This window comes from Coenobita brevimanus, chromosome 55, assembly GCF_032717465.1.
Source record: "Coenobita brevimanus isolate Jiangsu-jjx chromosome 55, ASM3271746v2, whole genome shotgun sequence".
NCBI classification, from domain to species: Eukaryota; Metazoa; Arthropoda; class Malacostraca; order Decapoda; family Coenobitidae; genus Coenobita; species Coenobita brevimanus.
The window spans coordinates 55,592,354-55,616,601 of record NC_137008.1 but is presented as its reverse complement, the minus strand read 5'-3'; the positions used below and the strand labels follow the sequence as shown (position 1 = coordinate 55,616,601).

Genomic DNA, 24,248 nt, shown 5'->3' with positions numbered 1-24,248 from the left:
TCTCAGCTTTAGAAATACGAGGTTAAGTAACATTAGATTAAAGATGATTTTTGCACTTAATGCAAGTCAAGAATATTGTATTACTGTATTCAGTATTGCTATATTCAGTGTAATGATCTATTTATTGCTTTCACCGAGACAAAGATTTTTTTTTTTTTAATGGGTGTTGATTTGCTATTTGATTTCGGTTGTTTTCTTCTTTTTCAGCTACACAAAGATGCATATATGTTCTATAGCACGTTGATAAAGTATACACACATTTTTAGGTGCGCTGACAAAGATTTGGTGAACAGCTGGACCACAGAGATAAAAGTGGAAAACAAGGCAATGTTTTATTTGAATTGTAATTTTTTTCATGATTTTTCAAGAGATCCTCTCGTGAAAAAAAAAAAAAATACGGGAAAGTTTCAACACAAGCTTCAGGTTATGGGTTGGGAAACTTTAGACTCATTTTCTTTCGAATTTGCATGACAGATATTGTGGTGCAGCACACCCAAAGATTTATTTATTCGAATATTAAAGGTCATTGCGACCATTCATTCTGAACATGAATACCATTATTTTTTTATTTTAAGTATGACTGTGAGAAAGAGAATGAAGTGCGAGTTCCCAGAAACATATAAATTGTATAAAAAGATAATTAAAATCATCATCATCATCATCATCATTATCATCATCATTATCATCATATTCATCATCCGGGCTTCCTTTCTCACCCTAGGGCAGTTCCAGAAATTAAAAAAATTAATCTGTTATTGTTACTGATGTACTGTAGAGTAACCAGTTCTCATTGACTTAATGTTACCTACAGTAATTTCTATCTAGTTTTGTAAATCTCTTCAATCCCAGGATGTATTTTTAAAAATTATATTCTTGTCTTCTCCAGACTATTTTATTCAGCTTAGGATAGATTCTTCGAGCTGGAGAGAAGAGATGTAACCTTAATGTAGCCCTTTGAATATGATTATTTTCTGAACTGAAAAAATCTCCTGGAGGTAGTCTGAACAAATCTGAAAAGTACATCATAGTGAAGGGGTAAAACATTTTCCAAGGTAAGGTTCACAAAGGCGACCACCTCACCTAGCCTACCCCCACCCCTCCCTCACCTGCCGTCATTAAGAGCAGAATCAGCCTGGTGTGTAATAAAGGCGCTGCTGACAAGGTTATCCACGGCTTTAATTATCGCCAACACTGACTGGCAGGCCTGTGGCAGAAATAGTTGCACTTCACCTTTGCACATATCCTGCATTTCTCCCTGAGTGCCTTTGTTCTGCCCACGTATTCTGTTGGCGCACATTGTCCCTGCACGTGTACCCTCACCACCGCACGTATACCTTATCCCTACACATAAATCTCACTCTTGCACGTATAATTCATGAAAATGTGTATTTCCTTTGTGCTAGGAAACTTAATGTATACACGTCTGTTTCATCTCTGCACTCGTACTTCATTTTTACACTTACGCCTGATGCCTGCACATATACTGTACATCATTGTTTTTCTTTTTCTTTTAATCGCCTCTTCTTTTTTTTCTTTTCATGTCCTCTGTGTTTTCCTTTCCCTTCTTCAAAAATCCTTCCTAGTTCTTCCATTTATCACCCCTTTCGTTCCATTCCTATCAGGCTGCGGAACCCGTGGGGGAGAGGGGAATGGAACGGCCCCTGGAGTGAACGGTCGTGGGAATGGGACTCTCTCTCGGAACGTGACAAGGCGCTCCTCTCAGTCAGGGTCAAGAACGACGGTGAATTCTGGTGGGTATTAAGAATTTTCTTTCCTCTTTCTTCTGCCTACGGGTGTCTTTATACTTCCTTTTCTGTCTTTTTTTTTTTCCTTCTTTCTTTCCTCTTCCTTCTGCCTATGGGTGACTCTGCACTGAGTGACAGGCCATATGGTTTCCTGTACACCAGGAAACCATTTACTACTCTGGGTGGTAACCATATAACAAAACTATGGTGCCTGGTGGTTTAGTAGATAATTAAGGTGCTCCAGTCGGATTGAACCTGTGTAGGTTTATATCCAAGAGATGGTTGGGGTTTGTTGCTCACGTAATGCCACTCAGGGATGAGTGAGGCTGGTCATTCTCATCATACATTTCAGGACTAACTTGCCTAGCCCGGGGTTCCTACGCTCCTCATGGAGCGCCATAGGATTGGATGATGGATGGATGGATGAATTAAGATTTTTTTTTTTTTTTTAATGCAGGTGTTCCAGCGACAGAATCTGGTGTATAGAACGAGATGCTTTTTTTTTTTTTTTAATATAGGGTTTATATCGTAAAAGCCAGAGTAATTTGTGGTTTCGACAGTATTGCTGACCTTTTTGGGGTGTGAACAATTATTTCATGTTAATATTGGTGAGCGTTGCGATATTTCCATATGCGCCGTTCTGGTGAGTACAAGGTATTTTTTTTATTTTTTATTGTGCATTGTACCATAAAGGCAAGCCTGAATTTTGGTTAGAATCGTTGAATATATACTGTAGGTATACATATTGGATCATAATTAAATTTAGAGAGACATTCCGATGAGAAACGCTGATGTTATTAAAATGTAGGTTCTGAACTTTTGCATACATTCTTACGATCAGTTCAGTTTTCTTGGCGGTAATGAGATGTGTTTGGGTAAAAAGGACCAAGGAGAGTGCAGGATCTTCTAATGTCTCTCTTTTTTCTTGCAGAAGCATTTCTCAGTTACTAGAGGAAATAATAGAATAGACATTAAGCAACTCTCAAGTCTGGAGTTCCAGCTTAATTTAGCCTTACCTTACCTTACCTTAAGGAAAGCCCATCCTAACCCAGCCTAACCTAACCTGTGATTTTACAGAACCTGACCTACTTTAACTTTGCATAACGTATCGTACGTTAACCTAACTTAACAAACAACTTGCTGACTTAACCTGCTCGACCTTAACCTGTCGTAACTTTCTAGAACCTACTCTAATCTAACCCCACACTGTCCTCGCTGTCTCTTAAAATGGTAACACAGTGGGGACGAACGTGAACTGAGAACTCATGATCGGATGTTGATATGGTCTTGAGTTTGAATGTTATCACTGCTAGTCTGGGTAAGGATTCCATTATTATTATTTCCAGTATGTCAGTAGTTTAGCATTTCTTTCCGTAACTCTATTTCTCCAACTCCACTTCAGTAATTACTTCAGTATTTCATTACCCCGGCATATTTATGGCCGTGGCAGGGCGAGTCAGAGGCATTGATCCTTCACTATAAGGAAATGAAGATGAATAATATAGCCGGGCTGTAGCAAGAATAAAATAAAACTTGATAAAAATGATAAAAACACGTCATGGCATTGAAGACGCTGAAACCTCTCCATCTGCGTCTCCAGGATGGCGTTCGACGATTTCGCACGTCACTTCAGCCACCTGGACCTGGTTCACGTGGGGCCTGACGACTGGATGAACGAACCGGCCCTGCACTCCAAGAAGCCGTGGAGGGCGGTGCTGGCGAGACGGCGCTGGAGAGGGGGATATAACGCTGGTGGGGGACCTCATTACACGGGTAGGTTTATTTTGTAGGTTTGTAGAGACGCGATCAAGTTTATTCTGTTGTTTCCCTTTAGTTTGATGGAAGCAGTATAGAAAGAGCCAGTGGTTCTTTCGACGTTTTATTTTCCTTGTACTCCTTTGCATTCGAGTGCTGGCATGTGCGTATGTATGTATGTGTGTATGTATGGTTAAATCTATCCTTCAGTCCATAGATGGTTGTGCGGTTTTGTCAGTCTTTCTCTGTCTCCATTTCTCTCTTTTCTCTCTGTTTATCTGCTCAGTTCATTCTCTCTCTCTCTCTCTCTCTCTCTCTCTCTCTCTCTCTCTCTCTCTCTCTCTCTCTCTCTCTCTCTCTCAAGCTGTCAGGACCTACCAGTGCTTTTTTCTATTTCTTTTTGTAAGAGTCTCTCTTGATTCCTCTGGTGCATCCTTTTCTCTTTCCACTTTCCTTTATTTAGTTAGTTCTTCCTCAGCGTCCATGGAGAGAGAGAGAGAGAGAGAGAGAGAGAGAGAGAGAGAGAGAGAGAGAGAGAGAGAGAGAGAATTACAACGCTTTTTTTTTTTTTTTTTTTTAATTACACTGGTTGATTTTATTTAGTTTGTTTTGGTCTACGTCTAGTACCTATTACGTTTTCTGTGTGGATATTTGTTTGATTATCTGTTATCTTTTTCGTCTTTTTTTTTTTTTTTTTTTACCATGGTCAGCCTTATTGATTTTTCTTCCTTGGTTTTTCGTTGGACGGTTTCGACTATTCCCTGTTATTATATTCCCTGTTTTCAGATTTATGTTCCAGTTTCTCTCGTCTTCCTTTTCTCTTTATGACCAGTTCGCCATGCATCTCTCTCCCTTACTCATCCTTTCTTGGTTGTAAGTTTTTCGGGGTCACTTTCAGTCTCTGTTTTGACAAGGATGTGTTGCTGTTTCTGTTTCATCATCATATTCTCTCTCTCTCTCTCTCTCTCTCTCTCTCTCTCTCTCTCTCTCTCTCTCTCTCTCATACCCTATATTTCATCACCCAGAATTCATCATCATCATCATCATCATCGTCATTTCCGATATCACGTTGGATGTCCCAGCTTTCAGGCATCTCCACTGTGCTTACCCCTCTCACAATTAGACAGTTTTCATCCTCTTTTGTCCCTCTCCCCATTGGACCCTTCCACTCTTTTTCTTCCACACCACATAGTCTTCCTCTTCCAACAGCATAATCTCTCTCACCCCTCTTGTGGCCGTGAGAAGATTAATAGCAGGGGTGGGCGAAGCAGAAGTGAAATTGACCAACACTTAATCCTTTGTGCTGTCTGTATTTTCTAGTTTCATGTTGAGTTCAAAGACATTCCCTCCCACTGACTTCTCATTTAACTGTTGAATGAACGTGTATGAATTCGAAGGCCTGAATAATTAGTGAATGCAGGTAGGGTTTATTTCACCGAGTATTCTGAGGATAACTTCGCTTATATTTATTATTTCGTTTTTCTGTTTCTGGATCATGGCAACCCAACTTATGCTAGTGGGAAACGGGACAACGATGATGATGATAATGATGATGATGATTTGATATTGGCTATTGACATTACCACATTTTATTAACTAGGAGATTGGGTAGAACTACAACTACTTCGACGGTATAAGGGAAACATTGTGCTCTTTCTAAAATAGCACACTGATATAGACCAGATTCATAATGAAATTGGCATCTGCTTGTTTTAAGAGACAAAAAAAAAAAAAAGATGGAAAGAAAGAAACGCAGATGCATGTATGAGTGAGATAATCTGTAAAGGTACCGGTACCATGATTCGTATGTCGCTACAAGCGCTTTTTTTTTTTTTTTTTTTTTTTTCTTTTTTCCGAACTGGGTGATGAGGCGTAGCTTTCACTGACCCCATCTATACAGAAATTCTCCCAAAACATGGTAAAAAATCGTATGGAATTAGGGAGAATAAGCCAGTAGAATACGTGACCTGATTCCATGGGGAGGCGGTGGCTGAATCGGTAGAGAGGCGGCCTGCAGTCCTGATGAACCCAGGTTCGAATCCCGGCTGGGGCAGGGAACAGTTTAAGGATTTGAATTTCATAAAAAAGCAGACTTTCCTGATCTACCAGATGACCCGCCAACATGTCGTAAAATTACCCCCGCTAATACCAATACACCAGTCCTGTATGAGACAGCCCTAACAGGTATTCAATAGGGACGGCGGGTGTTAGCGCCGAAGTGGTGACGTGTGGAGGTGTAGGAGGACTACTGGGCCTTGGGATAGGCTGCTGCCCCCGAAATATAAGCCCTGAAGCCTTTGCCCAGAGTCGGACACATTAAAAAAAAAAAAAAAAAAAACAAGCCGGGAATAGGTGGATAATATTCTTTATCCTGTGTACCCAGGGGATGTGGTTTGTGCCTGTCGTGGGTTCCACTGAAGAGTATCTCAGTTTCCCTCGATTCCCCAGACGAGAGTGCTATGATAACATCGTCGCCCCCCCACCCTTTGCACACACACACACACACACACACACACGTGCGCGTATTGGGAGTGATATTTTCCAGTTTGCTTCATGTTAGGAGGCTGCCCGAATTTTTGAAAAGAGCCATTGAACTTTTTAAATTTCTCGGTGTTTCTGAGGTGACCAGAATAGATTTTACCCTTTAGCCTTTTAAGTTTTTTTTTTTTTTTTCCCCGGGGGAAAAGGGTTTTCTTTGGTAACCTAAAAATCCTCTCCTCTTCTCATGTCTGCGGTGACCTGGAAGAAATTAAATTTGTTTCTTACAACTTTCAAAGTTGTCAGGGTTTCCATTGTGATCTGAAGAGAAGTATTCTTATATATATATATATATATATATATATATATATATATATATATATATATATATATATATATATATATATAATAGACAGAGAGATAGGTAGATATTATACAGTGTGGATCGCTAATGAAGCCAAAGAATTTGTCAGTATTTTTGTTCATTATTCACCGATTTAAGTAAAATTTTATACCTTCTTCCAAATATGACAATTTATCCACAGCAACACTAGGTTTTGAATGCGGTTTCCTTCAGCGTTGAAACATAATTTAGATCAGCTGTTCCAAAGTATCGTATTTTCATTGCACCTCATGCACTCGGTTGGCTGCATTCTCATTAATGTTTTGTTGTAGTTATCAAGTGTGGGAGGTGTTTTTAAAAGCATTCCACAAAGGTGACCCCTTTCCTTGGGGGAAGGGTAGGAAGATATCTTGTGTTAAATCAGGAGAGTTAATATACAGCATGATCACTGGTTCAGTGCCAATAGCAGATTGACACCCTCTCAACGCCGTGTTGGTGGAATAATAGCATTTAATTTCCGACATGTCCCTAAGTCCAAGTGTCGGGGAGTTTCTCAAATGTAGCATCATTAACATACTCGTAGACTGAGGTTTGTTAAGTACAGGAGTTTCATTTAAATCTCCCTTCACAGACACGACCGCCATGAATCCCCAGTTCCACGTGCAGATCCCTCGCGCGGGACTGTCCAAGTGTCACGTGGTGGTATCGGTGACGCAGCAGTACGACACCTCCCTCACCGCGCAGGACGCCAAGAAGAGACACCACCTACACCCCATCGGCTTCGCGGTGTATGAGATTCCGCCCAACATGACCAGACTCACCACGGCCTTCGTCACGGAGCATGTAAGTAGAGTGTAGGAATTATAGATTTTTATTTAATTACTTACTAGTTTAGATTAAATTTACTGTGCTTTATATTATTTTTAAGAGCAAAAAGGAAAGATAGAGACAGACAACCAGAGAGAGAGAGAGAGAGAGAGAGAGAGATTGTCACCATCATTTCTCGCAACATCTTAAAGCAACTAGAATAATCCCTTTCGGATAAGACACTACATCATATCTCCTTACCCCCAGCGGCCGATGGATGTGACGTCGCACAGCATGGCCCGGGAGACAGTCACCTTCTTCACCCTACCCCCGGGGGACTACATGGTGGTTCCTCACACGGCGCATCCTAACTCAGACGCCAAGTTCCTCCTTCGCATCCTCACCGACGAGCAGAGTAATATTTGGTGGGTACTTAGCTCTCTTTTGGTAGGTTTCACGTTTGTCAGGGTTTAAGATCATGGTTATGTTGCATCTTTATATATTTGATACGTACTAAGCTTGATTCTTGGAAGATCTGAGCTCAAACTTAGTAGGGTGTGAGGTCACACAGTGTATGGCTTCGGCTTATAGAATTAGGCGAGTTTTGAGCTCATACATAGGAGACCCTTAGCTCACTTGGCACTGACTGTGTGTCATGATAACCTACTGTTCAAATTTTACGTCTTTCTCTTTTGACCATGATTAGGCCTGCAGTGTCATTGACTTGTTAAATCTGGTCACGGCTTTTTTTTTTTTTTCTCTTGGTAATAAAACGATTCGGCTTAAATTTGGAGAGGCCTCTTGTAAATTTTTAAAAGCATCCAAATGTAGCACGAATATAAGACAAAATAATGACAGAGTTGAACAACTGAAGTAGGGCTTGGATTCAAGTTTGATATGGCAAATTTTTAGGTTACTAGGTTTCACGTTTTTTTGGATTAAAGTTACTCGTATTAGTAACTGATGTACTTTGGTGGGTATTGAGCTGTGTTGTGATATGGGGTAAGTTCCCGTTCATCTGGTGTGTTTTATCCTCTTTAGTACGGTGCCATTCTCTTCACCTTATTCTTGCAGTTTTTCGACGATTTTAATCAGTATTTAACACAATGTTCAAACTCGAGAGGTTCGATATAGCCTTTAAAACCCACATTATCTACTAGAGGACCTTCCAAAGCTGAAAAAATCGTCTAAATGTTGCAACAACAAAACGAAAAATACATTGCCGGATTAAGGGAGTTACGCACTATAGGGGTAGGACTGGGGTACACTTTTGGTAAGATTAAGTCATGTTACTTTGATGAAATACTTGACTGGTGGTAGGTGGTGGCGACCATTATCCATTGACTTGATGCAGTGCTGCCTACTGCTTACTTCCTTCACCTTTATCGCTCTTTTTCTGTGTCTGCCCTCCTCTCTTCCTATTTCTCCCACCTTTCTTGTTACTTTTCAATACTCCTCTCTCCTTTCCAGCGGGCTTTAAACTGAATGACATAGTCTAATGATTTCCTGTAAGCCAGGAAACCGTTTACAACGCAGGGTGGTAATCATATAACCAACCCATTTGTGTTGGCGGAGGATTAATGCCCCTCCCCGTAAAACAACAAAGAAGCTAAACTGCCACCTCTTACCGGATTATGGCATCTGGCTATAGGGAGACAGAGAGATAATTAATACAGGTGATTGTATCCAGTTTAGGAGAAGCTTTTCCATATGGAGGGATTAGATATATCCCTCATTAATCTGTTCACCCCCTGAGGTATTAGTTAAATCCCTTGAAAACGGTAACCAGAGGAGAGAGAGTGAATCATTGGACAGGAAGGCATAAGCTCACGTTTATTAACAGTTGACACATCTGGTAGGGACTGAACGCATTTTTGGCAAAGGCTCTGTTCAAGCTGGGTATATAATTTTTGTCATGTTTATTTGGATTTGGCATGAACCATCCCTTGTGGCCCCGTGAACTGCTGAAATGGCACATACTGAAACTGTGTTTATCGTGAATTACAGAAACATCGACACGGCTTGGACGTTGACATTGACTTGACCTGGCCAGGATCCTGACACTCATGATGATGATGATGATGATGATGATGATGATGATGATAGTAGTAATAATAATAATAATAATAATAATAATAACACAAATATAAACAAATAAATATATAAATAGGCATGTCATTTCCCTCTCGTAGCCAAGAGTTGCTACATTCTTAGTGAAGTGCTTAATTTCCTCTTGTTTAAGCAGGAAGAATGAGAAACCTGGGTTGATATCGCACTCTCCTTTCATTAGGTTTTCTGCACATATAAATAATTCCGAAATTCAATTAATTGTTAATAGTATTTATGTACAGAGGTCCCGGAATGCTATCTTCATCCACAATATATTTTATTTTTATTTTTATCAGTTTATTTATTTATTTTTTATTTCTTCCATCCAGTGGCGTCATTTTTAGGTTATTATTCGCATATCCAAACGATTTTGACCCTTTTTTAATTGATATTCAAAATTATTAGGCTAGATATATCGTTCATTAAATCCTTCACTAAAATATAGTTCTCCCGAACAGAATAAAATCATTTTGCCGTAGCAGAAGTATAATATTCAAAAGCAACCTGGACTGTAATAATCACCTCGTTCGTTTATCCTCTCTCTCTCTCTCTCTCTCTCTCTCTCTCTCTCTCTCTCTCTCTCTCTCTCAAACACACACATTTCCCCTTTTTTCTTTCTTCTTTTTATTTTTTTTTTTTACAGTAGTGTGACCATAATTAGTCCGGAGTTCCATGTCTCCCCGCTTCTGCCGGGGTTGGAGAGATAGAGAGACACACACACACACACACAGACAGACAGACAGACAAACAGATAGACAGACAGACACAGACACACAGACAGACAGAGAAATAGAGAAAAGGTTTGAAAGGCAGAGAGAAAGAAAAAAACACTGAAAAACAGAGAGAGAGAGAGAGAGAGTAGTATCTCAGGCAGGTCTGGACTCGCAGCTGGTCTCGTCTCACTACTGGCCTCGTCTCGCCCGGATTAATGTTGTCGATCCACCCGGCCTTGCTTTCTTTCCCCCGTTCCAGGTGTTGCCCGGCATTGCATCCTGAGCTGGGGATTCCACGGTCTTAAGTGGATGCCGCCTGTGACTGAACAATCTAGAGGGGAAATACACGCATACATCGGCCTCCCACCTCCCCCATACAAGATACTGTTGTGTTTTTCTTGCTGTTGTGTTTAGATTTAGTTGTAGGGCTGTGAGTGGGTAGTGGTTTATTTTTTTATTTTATTTGATTTTATGTTTTAGGGAGTAATGTTTTGTCTTTCTAACCACAGACTGTTTTATGCAGATCAGTAGAAAAGCTTTGGCCTGTGTGTGTGTGTGTGTGTGTGTGTGTGTGTGTGTGTGTGTGTGTGTGTGTGTGTGTGTGTGTGTGTGTTAAAAATTATCCATTAAACCTTGAAATACGATAACTCCTTCCATATTCTGTTCATTCTTCCTCTCAGACAATAATATACAACTTTGTGAAGATCCTCATTCTTAAGGGGTTAATTATTCTTGTCCCTTTATATTTCTTACTCACTACTTTATCCTTTAATTAATTCTTAACTATTCTTCGTTCTCCCACTTTCTTTTTTTTCTCTCTCTCTTTATTTCGACTGCTTTCTGTTGACGCCACTATAATCAGCTAAATTTTATACCCACTTGTTCTCCCACTGTGTTCTTCCTTCCTGTTCTTCTATTTGACATTGTTATTCCTACTTATTATTTCGTGTGACCCAACCTCTATTTATTTCCGTTCTTCCGCGTGACCCGACACATTTTCTTAATCCTTGTTGTTCCGTGTGACCTGACCCTTGTTCTTCACTTCTGTTCCTCGATGTGACCTAACCCTTGTTCTTCACCTATGTTCCTCCGTGTGACTGACCCTTGTCCTTTCCTTGCAGGGAGGTGAACGAGGACAACATGGTGTTCCGCTCCATCAGTCTCGAGAGGCTGGACGACGGCCTCAAGCTGGTCAGTAAGAGGAAAGAGTGGTGATGATGATATTGATACTGATAATGATGAATATAATGATGGTGATTGTGATTGATGATTGATGATGTTGACAGTGATGATGATGATGATGATGATGACTTACACTATGTTCAATTTCACCGTTTTCATTGTTATCTCCATGTGGTAATTGGGAGTGCCCACCATTCACTCATTCAGTGTACTGCTGCACTGAGTAACAAATGAACTGTTTTCTGTACAGGAAGCCATTTATTACATCGAATTGTAACCATATAACGAAGAACTGAACTCCTGGTGGTTTAGTAAGCTAAGTTGTTCCAATCGAACGTGGTTCACAACGGTTAGAACCCGGCAAAGTGTAGAGATATATTGTTCACATAATGCCACTCAGGGTCGTGTGCCAGGTCATCCTTGCCTTAACTGTCTGGGCGTATGAATAAAGGACCTTAGCCAATTTCTAGGATATTCAAGTGTCCACAGCAGTTCACCGTTATCAGATATCACTTCGCATTATCGAATATTTTACTGTAATATTCAGTTTAGTCAGGAAGTAAGTGTTTGGTGGCTGTATAAATGAAGATAAAAGTATAGAGTAAGAATCTTATTGGCAACTTGGTCTTGAGAAAGCTTATGAATACAGCCCCTGAATTCTAAAGTCCTAGCAGCGGGCCACTACTCGCATGATTTCGGGGACATTACCGTACATGATTGGATGATGGATACTTGGATCATCATCGTCATCGTCATTGTTCTTGTCATCGTCATCATGGCTTCCTTTCTTTTTTACTGCATGGGGTGGGATTATTATTGTTTTATTATTATTATTATTATTATTATTATTATCATTACCATTATTATTTTTATTATTTTGTGGTAGGTGGGGGTGCTCACCATCCACTCACTCGATGTAGTGCTGCTGTCGGGTGGCTGCCCTTTCCTCTCCTCCATCCTTCTTTCCTTCCATGCTCTTCTGTCTTCCTTTCCTTCATTCTTTCCTTGTCTTTCTGCCTACGGGTAACTTTACACTCCCTCTTCTGTCTTTCTTTCCTTCATTCTTTCCTCTTCCTTCTGCCTGTGGGTGACTGTACACTGAGTGACAAGCCAAATGGTTTCCTTTACACCAGGAAACCATTTACTACGCTGGGTGGTAACCATGTAACCAAATTTTGGCGCCTGGTGGTTTAGTGGGTAATTATTGCGTTCCAATCGGATTGAGCCGGTGAAGATTTATATCCAAGGGGTGGTTGGGGTTGATTGCTCATGTAATGCCACTCTGGGATGTGTGAGGCTGGTCACTCTCATCTTAAATGTCGGGGCCAACTGCCTAGCCCCGGGCTCCTACGCTTCTCATGGGGCAGTGTAGGATTGGATGATAGATGGATGGATGGATTATTATTATTATTATAATTATTATTATTATTATTATTATTATTATTATTATTGTCTAGTCGTAGAAAGTTTAGAGGCCCTGCTTAACTTCCCTGTTTTGCCTTGATGCTGTTATTATATTTCCTGACTAAAACCTGTTATGTTTGTCATATAATGGAAAAAGTTAAGAGAGTATATAAAAAGTCAAGAAGCTCTTTGTCACTTAATCAAGTTTTGTGGATTAACGGAACCTTCCTGTGTTCTCAGAATTTTATAACTTTAGATGTTTTTAAGGCTCAGTTAACTTTATCAGATTCTGACTAAACAGAATTTTACACTATAAATTTTAGCTCCCACCAAATTTATTTAACCCTCACTATCTTAAACGTCAACATCCACTTAAAATATCCTGTACCCCATTGATACTTAAAATTCTGATAAACAAAAAACTCGCCCAATCACTTTATCCATTTATTTTCTCTTGTTTATGTAGAAAAGAATATACTAATTTGATACTCGGAGTAATTTTTGCATACTGAAGACCATCCCTACGCCATCCCGCCATCTTTCACGAGCCAGCCCTTGATATCAGCACCTATCTAAAGCTTATCTGACGCCGCTATACAAGGTGCAATGCAGCATTATCTGTGAGATAGTAACTCCTTTATATCATGCCCTTAAAGAAACAAAATAGACAAATAATGTGACCACCAACTTCGCATTTCATTCTCCCTGCTCTACCTACCCTCCCTCTTCTCCTGCACTCCACCCCAGCACCATCACTCGTCCCCCTACCTACCTTTCCCTCTGTCTCTATCCCCTCCTTCTCAGTCCTTCTTACACCAATGTAACTTGCCGTGCATAAAGGAGCCAGCCTGAGGCATGGGATACCGGAGGATAGGTGATCATTTATGACCACGACTGTACTTGTCTACTGAATCCCTCCATCATACTCTGTAAATACACATCACTCTTCTGTCCCGCTAGTCTAAGCCTTCGTATCTCATATATTCCTTCAGTCTATCCATCTAGTATTCTCTGTTACATCTCAGTAGTGTTCATTATCGCCACTTTCATCCACCCTTCCCAAACACCTCTCCTGGTTAGATCTCAAATGTCTGTCACAAAAACTCATTCCTTCCTGCCATTCAAAGCCACTTCTCTGTCCACACATTATCCTCTTTCGCATCTCATCACTATACCTTCCTTTTAAACTGATCCTTCCCACCCCATATATTCCTACATTTTATTATTTCAAAACCACTGAAAAAATTCATTACGTCATCATCATTCCTTCCCAAGAATCTAAACCGCCCTCCACCAAGCACCCACACACCATTACTGTGTAACAACTGTAATCTCTCTTTTTCCCGGTGTCGATGGTGTGAACAGAGGGAAGGCCGCACAATGCTACAGAAACTCCTACACAAGTACCCTCCGGAACTGGACCCACATCTCTTCCACAAGTTCCTCAAGACCCACTGGAAACGTGAGTGTTCTGTCCCTTACATTGTACAGTCACGGTCAATCAGTGAATTACAGTGGACGGTGCGTGTTTGACAAAGCTGCACCTGAATGCTTTATCGTAATCACAAAATGTTTTGTCCTTTGCTCAGGAATGGTTATTATGGTCTGAGGTGGTTGAATAATTAGTTTGTGACTGAAGATTAATGTAACTTAAGAATGAAGTGGGTAAACGAAACCAACCAAAACTGAGTTAGGTTAATGTAGTTTATTACCTCAAACTTATTAGAAATGAATCATAACCTCCGAAATGCGAGAACTTTAGAAACGAAAAAACATCACTGAACTCAAGAAATTTAATTTTCATTTTGTTCTGGTTAATATTGCTGGCTGCACAAGCTATGATGTTAGGCGGCGGAGTACAGAAAAATAACGAAATACAAACGATAGTAAAAGCGGATATGGCCTTTTGGTTAAATACAAGACAATTTTTGCGGGGCAAGAGACCAGATCAAAGATGTTTAACTTTGAGCCACAAATAATCATTGATCAAAGTACACCGAAGGAGGTTTAAGGAAAATCTTATCTCACTAAAAAGCCATCTTACACTAAAACCTATCTCAGGTGAAACCTATCTCATTTGCTACCTATCTTGAAACTTGTCATAGTTAAAACCCACCTTGATTTAACCCCATCGCAGTTAAAACTTCGCTCAGTTTAAGTCCATCTCATTTGACGACCACCTCAGTTAAAACCTACCTGAAATAATACTCATCTCAGTAAAAAATCTACCATAAACTACTTTTACCATTTCCTGAATTATAAAAATCCTAGTTAAAATCAATATTAGTTCAACTTATAATTACATAAAATAATTAAGACAGGCAACAAGGTAATAAAAACTCAACAAAATTTCAGAGTTCCTGGTGGAGAAGCCTAGCCTGGAGCTGGTGAAAAGCGTAATCATGCTACGAGACTACAACATTAGCGGCAGAGTGGCTGTGCTGGACCTCCCGGGCCTGCTACTCATGCTGCAGTTCTGGAGGGTAGGTCATGCTAGGATCACGCACGAGTTTATTTTCATTCACATTTCATACTTGGGTAGTCTTGAATCTTTCTAACCATACTGAGCATTACAATATTTGCGAGAGGGTGGCTGTGTTGAACCTCCCGGGGCTGCTACTCTTGCTGCAATTCTGATAGGTTGATCATGCTAAGGTCACGATTATTTTTATTCTTGTTCCATGCTAGGATTAAGCATTTTATTCTGAACTCATCCGATTAATATTATTCACAGATAATGATTCTCATGCTGGGCACACTCTCTGCCTCATCTTTTACTCAACTCTTTCTGATAATGTTGCGATTACTTGGACTCTCTCTCTCTCTCTCTCTCTCTCTCTCTCTCTCTCTCATACTTGCTTTCTTGCTTTGTTTCATTTTTTGACTGCGTACCTGCGTGCGCGCGCCTCCGGTGCTTTAAGGAGGAGGGACGTATGAGATTCCGTCCATACCCAAGGCATTAATACAGGCCAGGAAAAGTATTAGTCTGTGGTCCGCTGGTGAAGCAATAACGCAGAGGTGCCAGGCCAACCCTCCACAACCACCCCTTCCACCCCCTCCCCCCACCGCCACTCTTTCAACCTCTCTTTTTCACTTTCATTCCTTCACCTTCATTCCGGCCTCGTGATATTGCGAGGTCCTAGTGGGTAAAATATGAGCTGTGTTGGGACGCCTGGCTACGATTTTCACGCTTATATATTTTTTTTATTTTAAATTATATAGCGTTAATAAGCACTCTGACCATACCTCATGACCTTGGTTCAATCACACCAGGGGTAAGCATTTCAGAAAATGGTTTAATATGCCCTTTCGTGTGTTCTTATATGTTTGCACCCTGTTGAGATGATCTAGATGACATAAACAGATTTAATCACAAACACAGTCACTGCGGCGCAGATTTCCACAAGCACTTATTATCCAACACTTCAAAAGCCTTCCATTTCTAGACCTTTGCGTGAAACAATTTTGATGGGTATGAATCACTTCTCCAGTCACAGTAAGTGGTGCTTCCGTGCGTGATAGATTGGCAACTTTTTCAGGACCTGTAATGCACATCTTCAGCGTGTACAGTATAGCTTCCATGCCATGCCAGGCGTGGCGAAGACGACCACTGCAGTACGTGCACAACGCACAGTGAGGATAAGATCGTCGACGTTTCCATGCCGTTTGTGACAGTGATATGAAGCACACAACAGTAGAATATGAGACTCATTCAAGATCACAACAAAAGAGTATGAGACTCTTTGAGATACACAACTAAAGAATATGAGAAGGAGGATACTCTTTGGCGTCTGGGGCATGGAAGGCAAATCGCAGTGCTGGCAGAGGTTTGTCGGCGAGCTTTTGCTCATGGTTGTAAATACTGCCACGATTTCATGTAGCAAAACAAAAATAGTCTGTTATTTGTCTGAATTTACCATCTAGGTGCGTTATACTGTTGACATAGTTCATTGCAATAGTTAACACTCTCAAAGCTGAACAAAATCGTCTGGTGCTGGCATGATTAAATTACAGTGCATCAGTTTGTCCACAGCAGTGAAAAGTTAATGATATCTCAACAGATAGTTACCTTTTGACCTGGTAAAGTACTGGTGTGTTAGTGGAGTATGCGGCTGGAGCAAGGATCCGACCCAGAGAAGATGGACGCCCGTATTGTCCCAGGTCGCCCTTGGGCAAGGTGTAGTTTTAGTTAACTCACCAGAAAGGTAGCAGGTTGTTAGTTACCACCGTCCAGGGAGGTAACTATGTTGGGAATGCCGTGGGACCAAGTCCCTGTAGCTAGCCTTTCATAACACTTCCAGGCGAGGAATTCAACCGCGTTTACCAAGTAGTCAAAGTCTGGGCTGAGACTGCTACTCATCATGTCTCCTGAACATATTTCACGTTCTTAGGGGCAATGTATCTTCAATTTTCCTGCACCTCGCCATATGGAAGGACCCCGTTCCGACCCTGGCGAGGCGCTGTCTGCCACAGGAAGGCTGCTGCTTGCTTGTGGTCGATGGATCTGCTTGGCCGGACAGACTGAGGAACAAAAAAAAAAAAAAGAAAAAAAAAAGAAAGAAAGAAAGAAAGAAACGACAGCAACAGATGTGTCAGTGGTATGCATGACGAATTATACGTTTTTCAGTTATTAAATGCTGCAGTGTTTGTGATATGCTTGGTAACAGATAATTACTTGTCGATTGATAGTGCTATACTTTTTGTCCTGAACTTCACGACGGATAATAATTAAGTTTCGTATTTGGACAGTCCACGTATGTAAAGAATGTGCATGACATGTAAATTTTTCATCTTTGAGTGGTAAAATGCCTCATTGTTTGACGTACTTCTTGTTGTTGTTACCACAGGCTCCTCTAACCATGAATCTGATGGACTGTAGGTTGAGTTTGCCATTGTCCTGCTGTCCACCATACTCCGTTCGGGGGTAGGAGTGGGTTGAGGGACAAATGTGGAGGAGTATGGTAAATAGAAAGACTACTGGGCCCTCGGGAACAGGTTATGAAGCCTTTCCCCGGAGTAGGACACACACACACACACACACACACACACACACACACACACACACACACACACACACACACACACACACACACACACACACACACACACACACACACACACACACACACACACACACACACACACACACACACACACACACACACTCAAATGGATAGTGGGGCTGCTCGGTTATTCCGGTGCCGCAACGTAAATCAGTCTCTCTCAAGCACCTGCGATATGCTGTGAGACAGATAATTCCTTTATGACTCGTGAAAGGTTGGCGCCTAGGATATATTTAACGAAAAACAATTACATTTTGGCCGATAAATAACATAATGTTTACGATATGCATTTACCACTTGCACTATGAAAACACTGGTGTATTGATGTCGTCCGGGTTTTATTCAGCTCAGGGAAGCCCTCTGGTAGTGCATAAGTTAAGAAATACTACATCTAACCCCTCCAGGTCCAAAAGTATCCCCTAAGCTGACTAAAATAATGTGACAGTAGCAAAAAAAAAAAGAATAAATAAAAATAAGTATTAAAAAAGTCATCGTAGTGAAAAGGTTAATGATGTGGTTCACCAAAGGTCATTAGGGCCTGACTGATAAGGCAATTAGATCTTCAATATGTGGCTAGCAAGGAGGATCATTTGTGCATCATTAATAGGAAATCTATATGCAAATGATTTCCATTATACACCTCGCGTTACGATGGTACAAAACTGCAAGATAATTTTTGAGGCCAATGTGTTGATACTCAGGGTGATGGCCGGCTGACCACTCTATCGTAGAGGTTTAGTGTTGTCAGGCACCAGTTTCACATATCCTATACTCTGTTCACTTTTAACGAGACTTAAAATTACGATTGTGTCATTTTGAGTGCTGAACTGTAGCAAGATTTTAGCACTAGAGTATGGTGCTAGTCAGGAAAAGATCTATGGAAAGACTTAGAGTTGTAGTATTGTCATGTTCTTCCACTGAGGCACGGGAATTAAGCTGCAAAAGGACGAAAATCTCAGCCAGTTTAAGGTGAAGGAACTCGAGTGATCTGTTGGTATGAGATACCAGTTGGTCATGTGGTACGCGAGGGTTCGAATTTCTAAAAGACAGCGGGAGGTTTTCGGTCACATAATTTTACCGGGAGCGTAAGGCGGTCATCCACCTTTAAATGTTAGGATCTTTTCGCCTTGCAGTAAGTACCGTGGAACTGACTGTTTTATCCTTCCCCCGTGACATCCAGTAAAAGCGTGAGAGGGTGGTGGCTCTGCTGCCTGATTTTACAAACGTCCCTCATTTCCCTCCTTATGCTTCAAAAGGAGGATGGTGGACTGTAGGAGAAAGGTAACCCCATCCTGTAGTCCATTGGGTTCACAGTCGGATGAACCTGAAGTTGCAACCACTACTGCTAGAACTATTATTACTATATATGATGTATATTTTATTGTCTCTCACTCTGAATACGAAATTAATTTTATATTATAAATGAAAAGGTATGGAAACTAAGTTGCATTTTCATAAAAAGTTAACGTACTGATGGGAAGTTATGTTCCAGAGGAAAAGGAGGCGAATGAATGGCCTTTACCACACGATAAAAAGACCATGTGTCAAGCCGGGGCCACAGAGTCCTGATTAATCGCAACGCCGGACCATAAAAGGCGTTCAGATATATACCCAGCTTTAACCGTATTTCTCTTCACCGTCTGTCCCTGTTCCGTAGCTCAGGTTACAACAGATTCCCAGCTTGTGAAATGTCGAGAAGTAAGCGTGATTTATATGAGATGTCGCGGTATAATCGTGCTTCTGTAAATCTCTTGTTTTTTTTTTTTTTTTTTTTTTTTTTTTTTTAGCGCATGCCAAGGGCGTCCTTTATTATGTTGTTCCTCCTGTCACCAGACACCTGTATTGAACTCTGGAGAGATTATTCAAGTTGCGCGATTTATTAACGTCTTTAATGAGTTCCTTCTAAATTGGAATTAGAGAAAGGCATCGTAGAAAATCTGGTGGTGGTTGTGTGATTAACATGAAAAACACGTCATCTTACAGAAGGGGTAAATGAGTCCGTCATTTATGATACTTGTCAGAGAAACGAGTCCATAATTTATGACACCTTTAAGTTAGTCAGTGCCGCCTGGAGTCTTTTGGCGTTTATTTATTTATTTATTTATTTATTTAATTATTTATTTTTTATTGCTATTTCTTGGATCGGCGGTAAATGTGTTCTTCATTTTCTTAAATCCCCTTACGTGAATGTAATCCTTATAGTTTTCTTCTCTGACTGATTTTCTTTTCAAATAAATGAAATCCTCATTAGCGTTCTTAAGAATGAATTTCTGTGTCTTGCTTTGCTTTTCCTCATTTCTCTTCTTTCTTCCCTAATAATGACTCTTCCTCATTTTTTTACTTAATCCTGGATAAATGCCCCTCATTGTTTTGCTTATTCATCTCAGTTTTCATAATATACGAGTAGACATCTTTGTGATTTTTCTCAAAGCTCGATTTAATAATACCGTCTTCACTTCTTTTTTTCTTCATTGCCCTTCCGTCACTCCGAATTCATAACTTCATCATAATTTTCCTTAAGCTTGAATGACTGTGTTCCTCATATTTCTTCACCGTTCTTGTTCTAGTTCAGTAAATAGGCTTCTCACGATTTTTTGTTAACCTAATTAAACGTGCATATTCAAAGTTTTCCTTGGGACTAATAATCCTGTATCCTTCAACACATTCTCTGTCTCTCTCTCTGTCTCTCTCTCTCTCTCTCTCTCTCTCTCTCTCTCTCTCTCTCTCTCTCTCAAGGTCACCACTACACACGACTTTTTAGATTTCGACCGCGAGCACCCTGACATAAAAAAAAAAAAAAAAGCTTCGAAATTATGTGGGCCACCCAATCATGGTAGTTCGCTTATTATTTTTAGTATTTGTCAGTGTTGATAAATACATTAAAAAAAATAAAACGATACAGTAAAAATGGTGCATAGTTTGGGTAACCAGTGTAATAAATCCGCCTGTGTTGAGGAATTCGTTATTTCCATAACTATCGAGATCCAGGGTCCTAATAATTTTTTTTTAGGTATGTACTTTTCTTTTTTATTATTATTAGTTCTCGTTATATATATTGTTCACCATTGTTTTTCTTTGGTGTAAATGACTACGTCCCCCCGTTATTAATTCTGCTCCAATATTCACATACAATACTTTCCTGCTCCGATATTCACATACATTACTTTCCCCTTTCTCGTTTATCTTCGGTCTAAATCAATGTCTTTCTTGACTGTTTTATACCTGAGTAAGTGTGCACACAATGTTTTCTTGTTATTCATTGAATTTCTTCTATATTGTGCCCACTTATATTAGTTTCATTCTTATTGTTTTATTATCCTCCATTAATGAATCTTTGGCTTTATTCCTTCAAAATCGCTTTTCTTCCACTTTTCATAATAATTCAGATTTTGTTGTTTTCGTCCCAGGTTCATATGAAACCTGAACCCAGAGGAATGCAGACTTAGGTGCACCCTCCTTCAGTCCACCATCCTCCTTCCAGGGGATAGGGAGGGAGCAGAAGAATTTCTGTATAACCAGGAAGAGGAGCTGGTCTTACTGGTGCCACAACTTGAAGGCGTCCCTCTTTAGTACCATGTCTCACTGAACACCTCTCCCTTGCCACCTACAGACGGCGTTTCTCAAGTTCGACCGCGGGCACTCCGGCAAGACGTCCTCGTACCATCTGCGTCCAGCGCTGTGGGAGGCGGGGGTGACGGTGTCCAACAAGGTGCTCGAGTGTTTGGTGCTCAGGTTTGCCAAGAATCGTGTGCTTACTTCAGAGGCGTTCCTGATGGCCCTTGTTAGACTACACCTGGCACATGGTTAGTTTTGATGATGATTCTCTCTCTCTCTCTCTCTCTCTCTCTCTCTCTCTCTCTCTCAAAAAACACTGAATATAACAAAGAGGCCACCATAGGAAGACTGGTTTCTGAGCTGAATACTAATGCCTAACATTTACATACAAGGCACAAAATTCAGTTTTTGAGGTAGCGGCAGGTGAACTGGGAATCAGGTGCTTCGTCAACGCTACAAAGGACGTTTTCTTTTGAGTCGAGAATTTGGGTTAAAGTCTGATAATAAGAAATGTTGCAGTAGAATGGCCCGGGTCGACTTTGGCCGATTGATAGGTGTTTTCAAAGGGAAAGAAAAAATTGCTTACTAGGAAAAGCCAAAGTAATTCATCAAAAAATTATATATTCTTTGATACTATCGAAAATTGTCACTTATGGTAGGTATCAATGTCTGCTCATATCCTGTATAGCAGAGAGCCCTGAGATATTAACCCTTTGTCCCCGTAGTGTTTCTCTTGAATGGAATCGCCAGGAGTTAACGAGAATAAAATACCTGGACTGAATTGCTAGATTGCTGTTTAATTTTCCACACTGTTTCCCCGCAGAACGGTACCACAGCATAGACACCAAGATGAAGGGCAACCCACTCTCGCTGGAAGAGGTAAGACCGTCGGCGTGTCTCAGTGAGGGAATGAGGAGAGGAAAACTGAGACTGGGAGGGGCCTTACCAGTATTTGCGTGGACTAGACCTTTACTGCACTGGGAAAACGTAACTCCTTCACCACTTTGATGGCATACTCTTGTTTATTTTTTTACTTCCAGACGACTTTTTTCAGCTTAGAAGATAGCTTTCGTAATGGAGGAATATATATAAGCTTCATAAACCCCATCAACACAAGAGGTGGGTTTTAAAAGAGCTTGCCGGAAGAATGCAAGATTATAAATGAAAAAGAAGCCACCTGAGTGAAGTGGTTAACCCAAGTGTGGATCATAGCGCATTATGTGAGGGGATTAGCTTCATACAACTCCTTTATGCAATACCTCGTTTGTGTGTGTGTGTGTGTGTGTGTGTGTGTGTGTGTGTGTGTGTGTGTGTGTGAAATAAATACATCGTAGTCTGTGTTGGTCGTATTAAAAAAAGAAAAAAAAATACTCATCTTCCATTCCCTACCTGTTTAAGCCAACCTATGTGTATGCAGTTTATGCCAGGTGTGTTGATGTGAGCCCCTACACCTCGATGACGTCTTCTGTATTTAATCCTTACAACTACTGATTGATTCTCTTTACCTTCGGATCCGCCTCTCGGAGTGAAGGAGTTAATGAAGGCTGTATCTACTTCTTACCTGAATTAAATTATCTAGTTGTGATAAGAAAGGCAAAGGCATAAAAAGTAACAAGAGAAAATTGAGAATTATGCTAAATTAATCGTTAAGGAATATGTATAAGAAAGCCATCTAATCGAGTTCAGGTTCTTTGTTGGCTTTGATATTAGTATTATTATCATCAGAGCAGTAGTAGTAGTTGTTGTTGTTGTAGTTGTAATAGTACTAGTGGTAGTGGTGGTAGTAGTAGTAGTAGTAGTAGTAGCAGTGGTAGTAGTAGTAGTAATAGTAATAGTACTAGCAGTAGTCGTGATGGTAGTAGTAGTAGTAGTAGTAGTATTTTTGCATGTTTGTATTTCTTCCTAGCACGTTTACCTGTTTTCAGCACTTATTTATTTCAGTGTCTGCTTACTTAGTCGTTCTTCTGTCTGTTGCTTTATATCTCGCATTTATATGTCTTTTTAAATCTCTTTTTGATTGTTGTCCTGCTGCTTAGTTCATGATTTTCTTGCATTTTTCGTTGTTTATTTCCTTGTAATTTAGCTTTTATCAGAAGTTATTGTCATGTGTCAATTAACTTCTTCCGATTTACTTTAATAATTTCCGTTAATTGTGTTTTACTTTATGTGTTTACTCTATTTTTTGCTTTAATTTTTTCATTGACGGTCTTCCTCTTCTTACAGATGATCCTGATGACGACGTACTCCTGATCAATGCCTGGTGTTAGTAAGGTCAATGAGAGAGAGAGAGAGAGAGAGAGAGAGAGAGAGAGAGCATAAACTGAGAAAGAAACTAGAAGAAAAGCAGAAGGCTTATGGCAGAGAAAACAGACGTTCAATCTCAAAAAGAATTTAGGGAAAAGAAATTTACTAAACTGAGTGCCAGACAAGAAAAAAAAAAAAAAAAGAGCAAGAAAGAATATGCACAGAGAAACAGAAACCATAAAAAGAACAAGAGCCCGATCACTGCCAGACCTAGACAGAAAACCGTGCCCACTGACAGAGAATGACAGACCACAAAAATAGGCCAAGACACCAAGTGGGAAAGGGGTTTGAGAGAGCAATCCCCTGAACAAACACCGAAGAGAGAGAGAGAGAAAGAGAGAGACTTTGGCCATCCTCCTGGGACGAGAGCCAAGCTTGTCTCCCCCCCCCCCATTCCCCCTTGTTCCCACACCCCCATTCCTTGATCACCGAGAATCCCCGAGAACGGCATCGCCATGTCATGTTTCTCATCCGTAAAATAAAGAGATGATGGACTGCGTATCTCATGCACAGGGCAACTTTGCTACACAGCTGGGAGAGTAGTGGTCGGGTGCTGTGGAATGGGCGTGTGGTGTTGTGCAGTGGTCGGGTGTTGTGTATAATGGTCGAGTGTGTGTTGTGGTTGATTGGTGTGTACTGGTCGGGTGTGTGTTGTGGTCAGGTGTTGTGTACTGGTCTGGTTGTGGTGTGAAGTGATCGGGTGGTGTGTAATGGTTTGGTAATTGTGGTAGGCAGTGGTCAGGAGATTGTGCGCAGTGGTCGGGTGGTGATGTGTAATGATCGTGTTGTG

At 40.6% G+C, this 24,248-nt stretch overlaps 1 protein-coding gene across 1 annotated transcript in view; it reads left to right on the top strand.

The window, feature by feature from the left end:
* LOC145401395 (calpain-9-like) overlaps positions 1–23,404 on the top strand; it is a 226,372-nt gene extending 202,968 nt beyond the window's left edge. Inside the window, exons 8-17 of the mRNA XM_080273733.1 lie at positions 1,623–1,751; positions 3,346–3,518; positions 6,953–7,164; positions 7,396–7,553; positions 11,072–11,141; positions 13,902–13,998; positions 14,892–15,019; positions 21,210–21,402; positions 21,978–22,033; positions 23,378–23,404. Coding sequence (XP_080129859.1) covers positions 1,623–1,751; positions 3,346–3,518; positions 6,953–7,164; positions 7,396–7,553; positions 11,072–11,141; positions 13,902–13,998; positions 14,892–15,019; positions 21,210–21,402; positions 21,978–22,033; positions 23,378–23,404 — 1,243 coding nt within the window. The remainder of the gene's footprint in view (positions 1–1,622; positions 1,752–3,345; positions 3,519–6,952; positions 7,165–7,395; positions 7,554–11,071; positions 11,142–13,901; positions 13,999–14,891; positions 15,020–21,209; positions 21,403–21,977; positions 22,034–23,377) is intronic.
* The last annotated feature ends 844 nt before the right edge of the window (positions 23,405–24,248 follow it).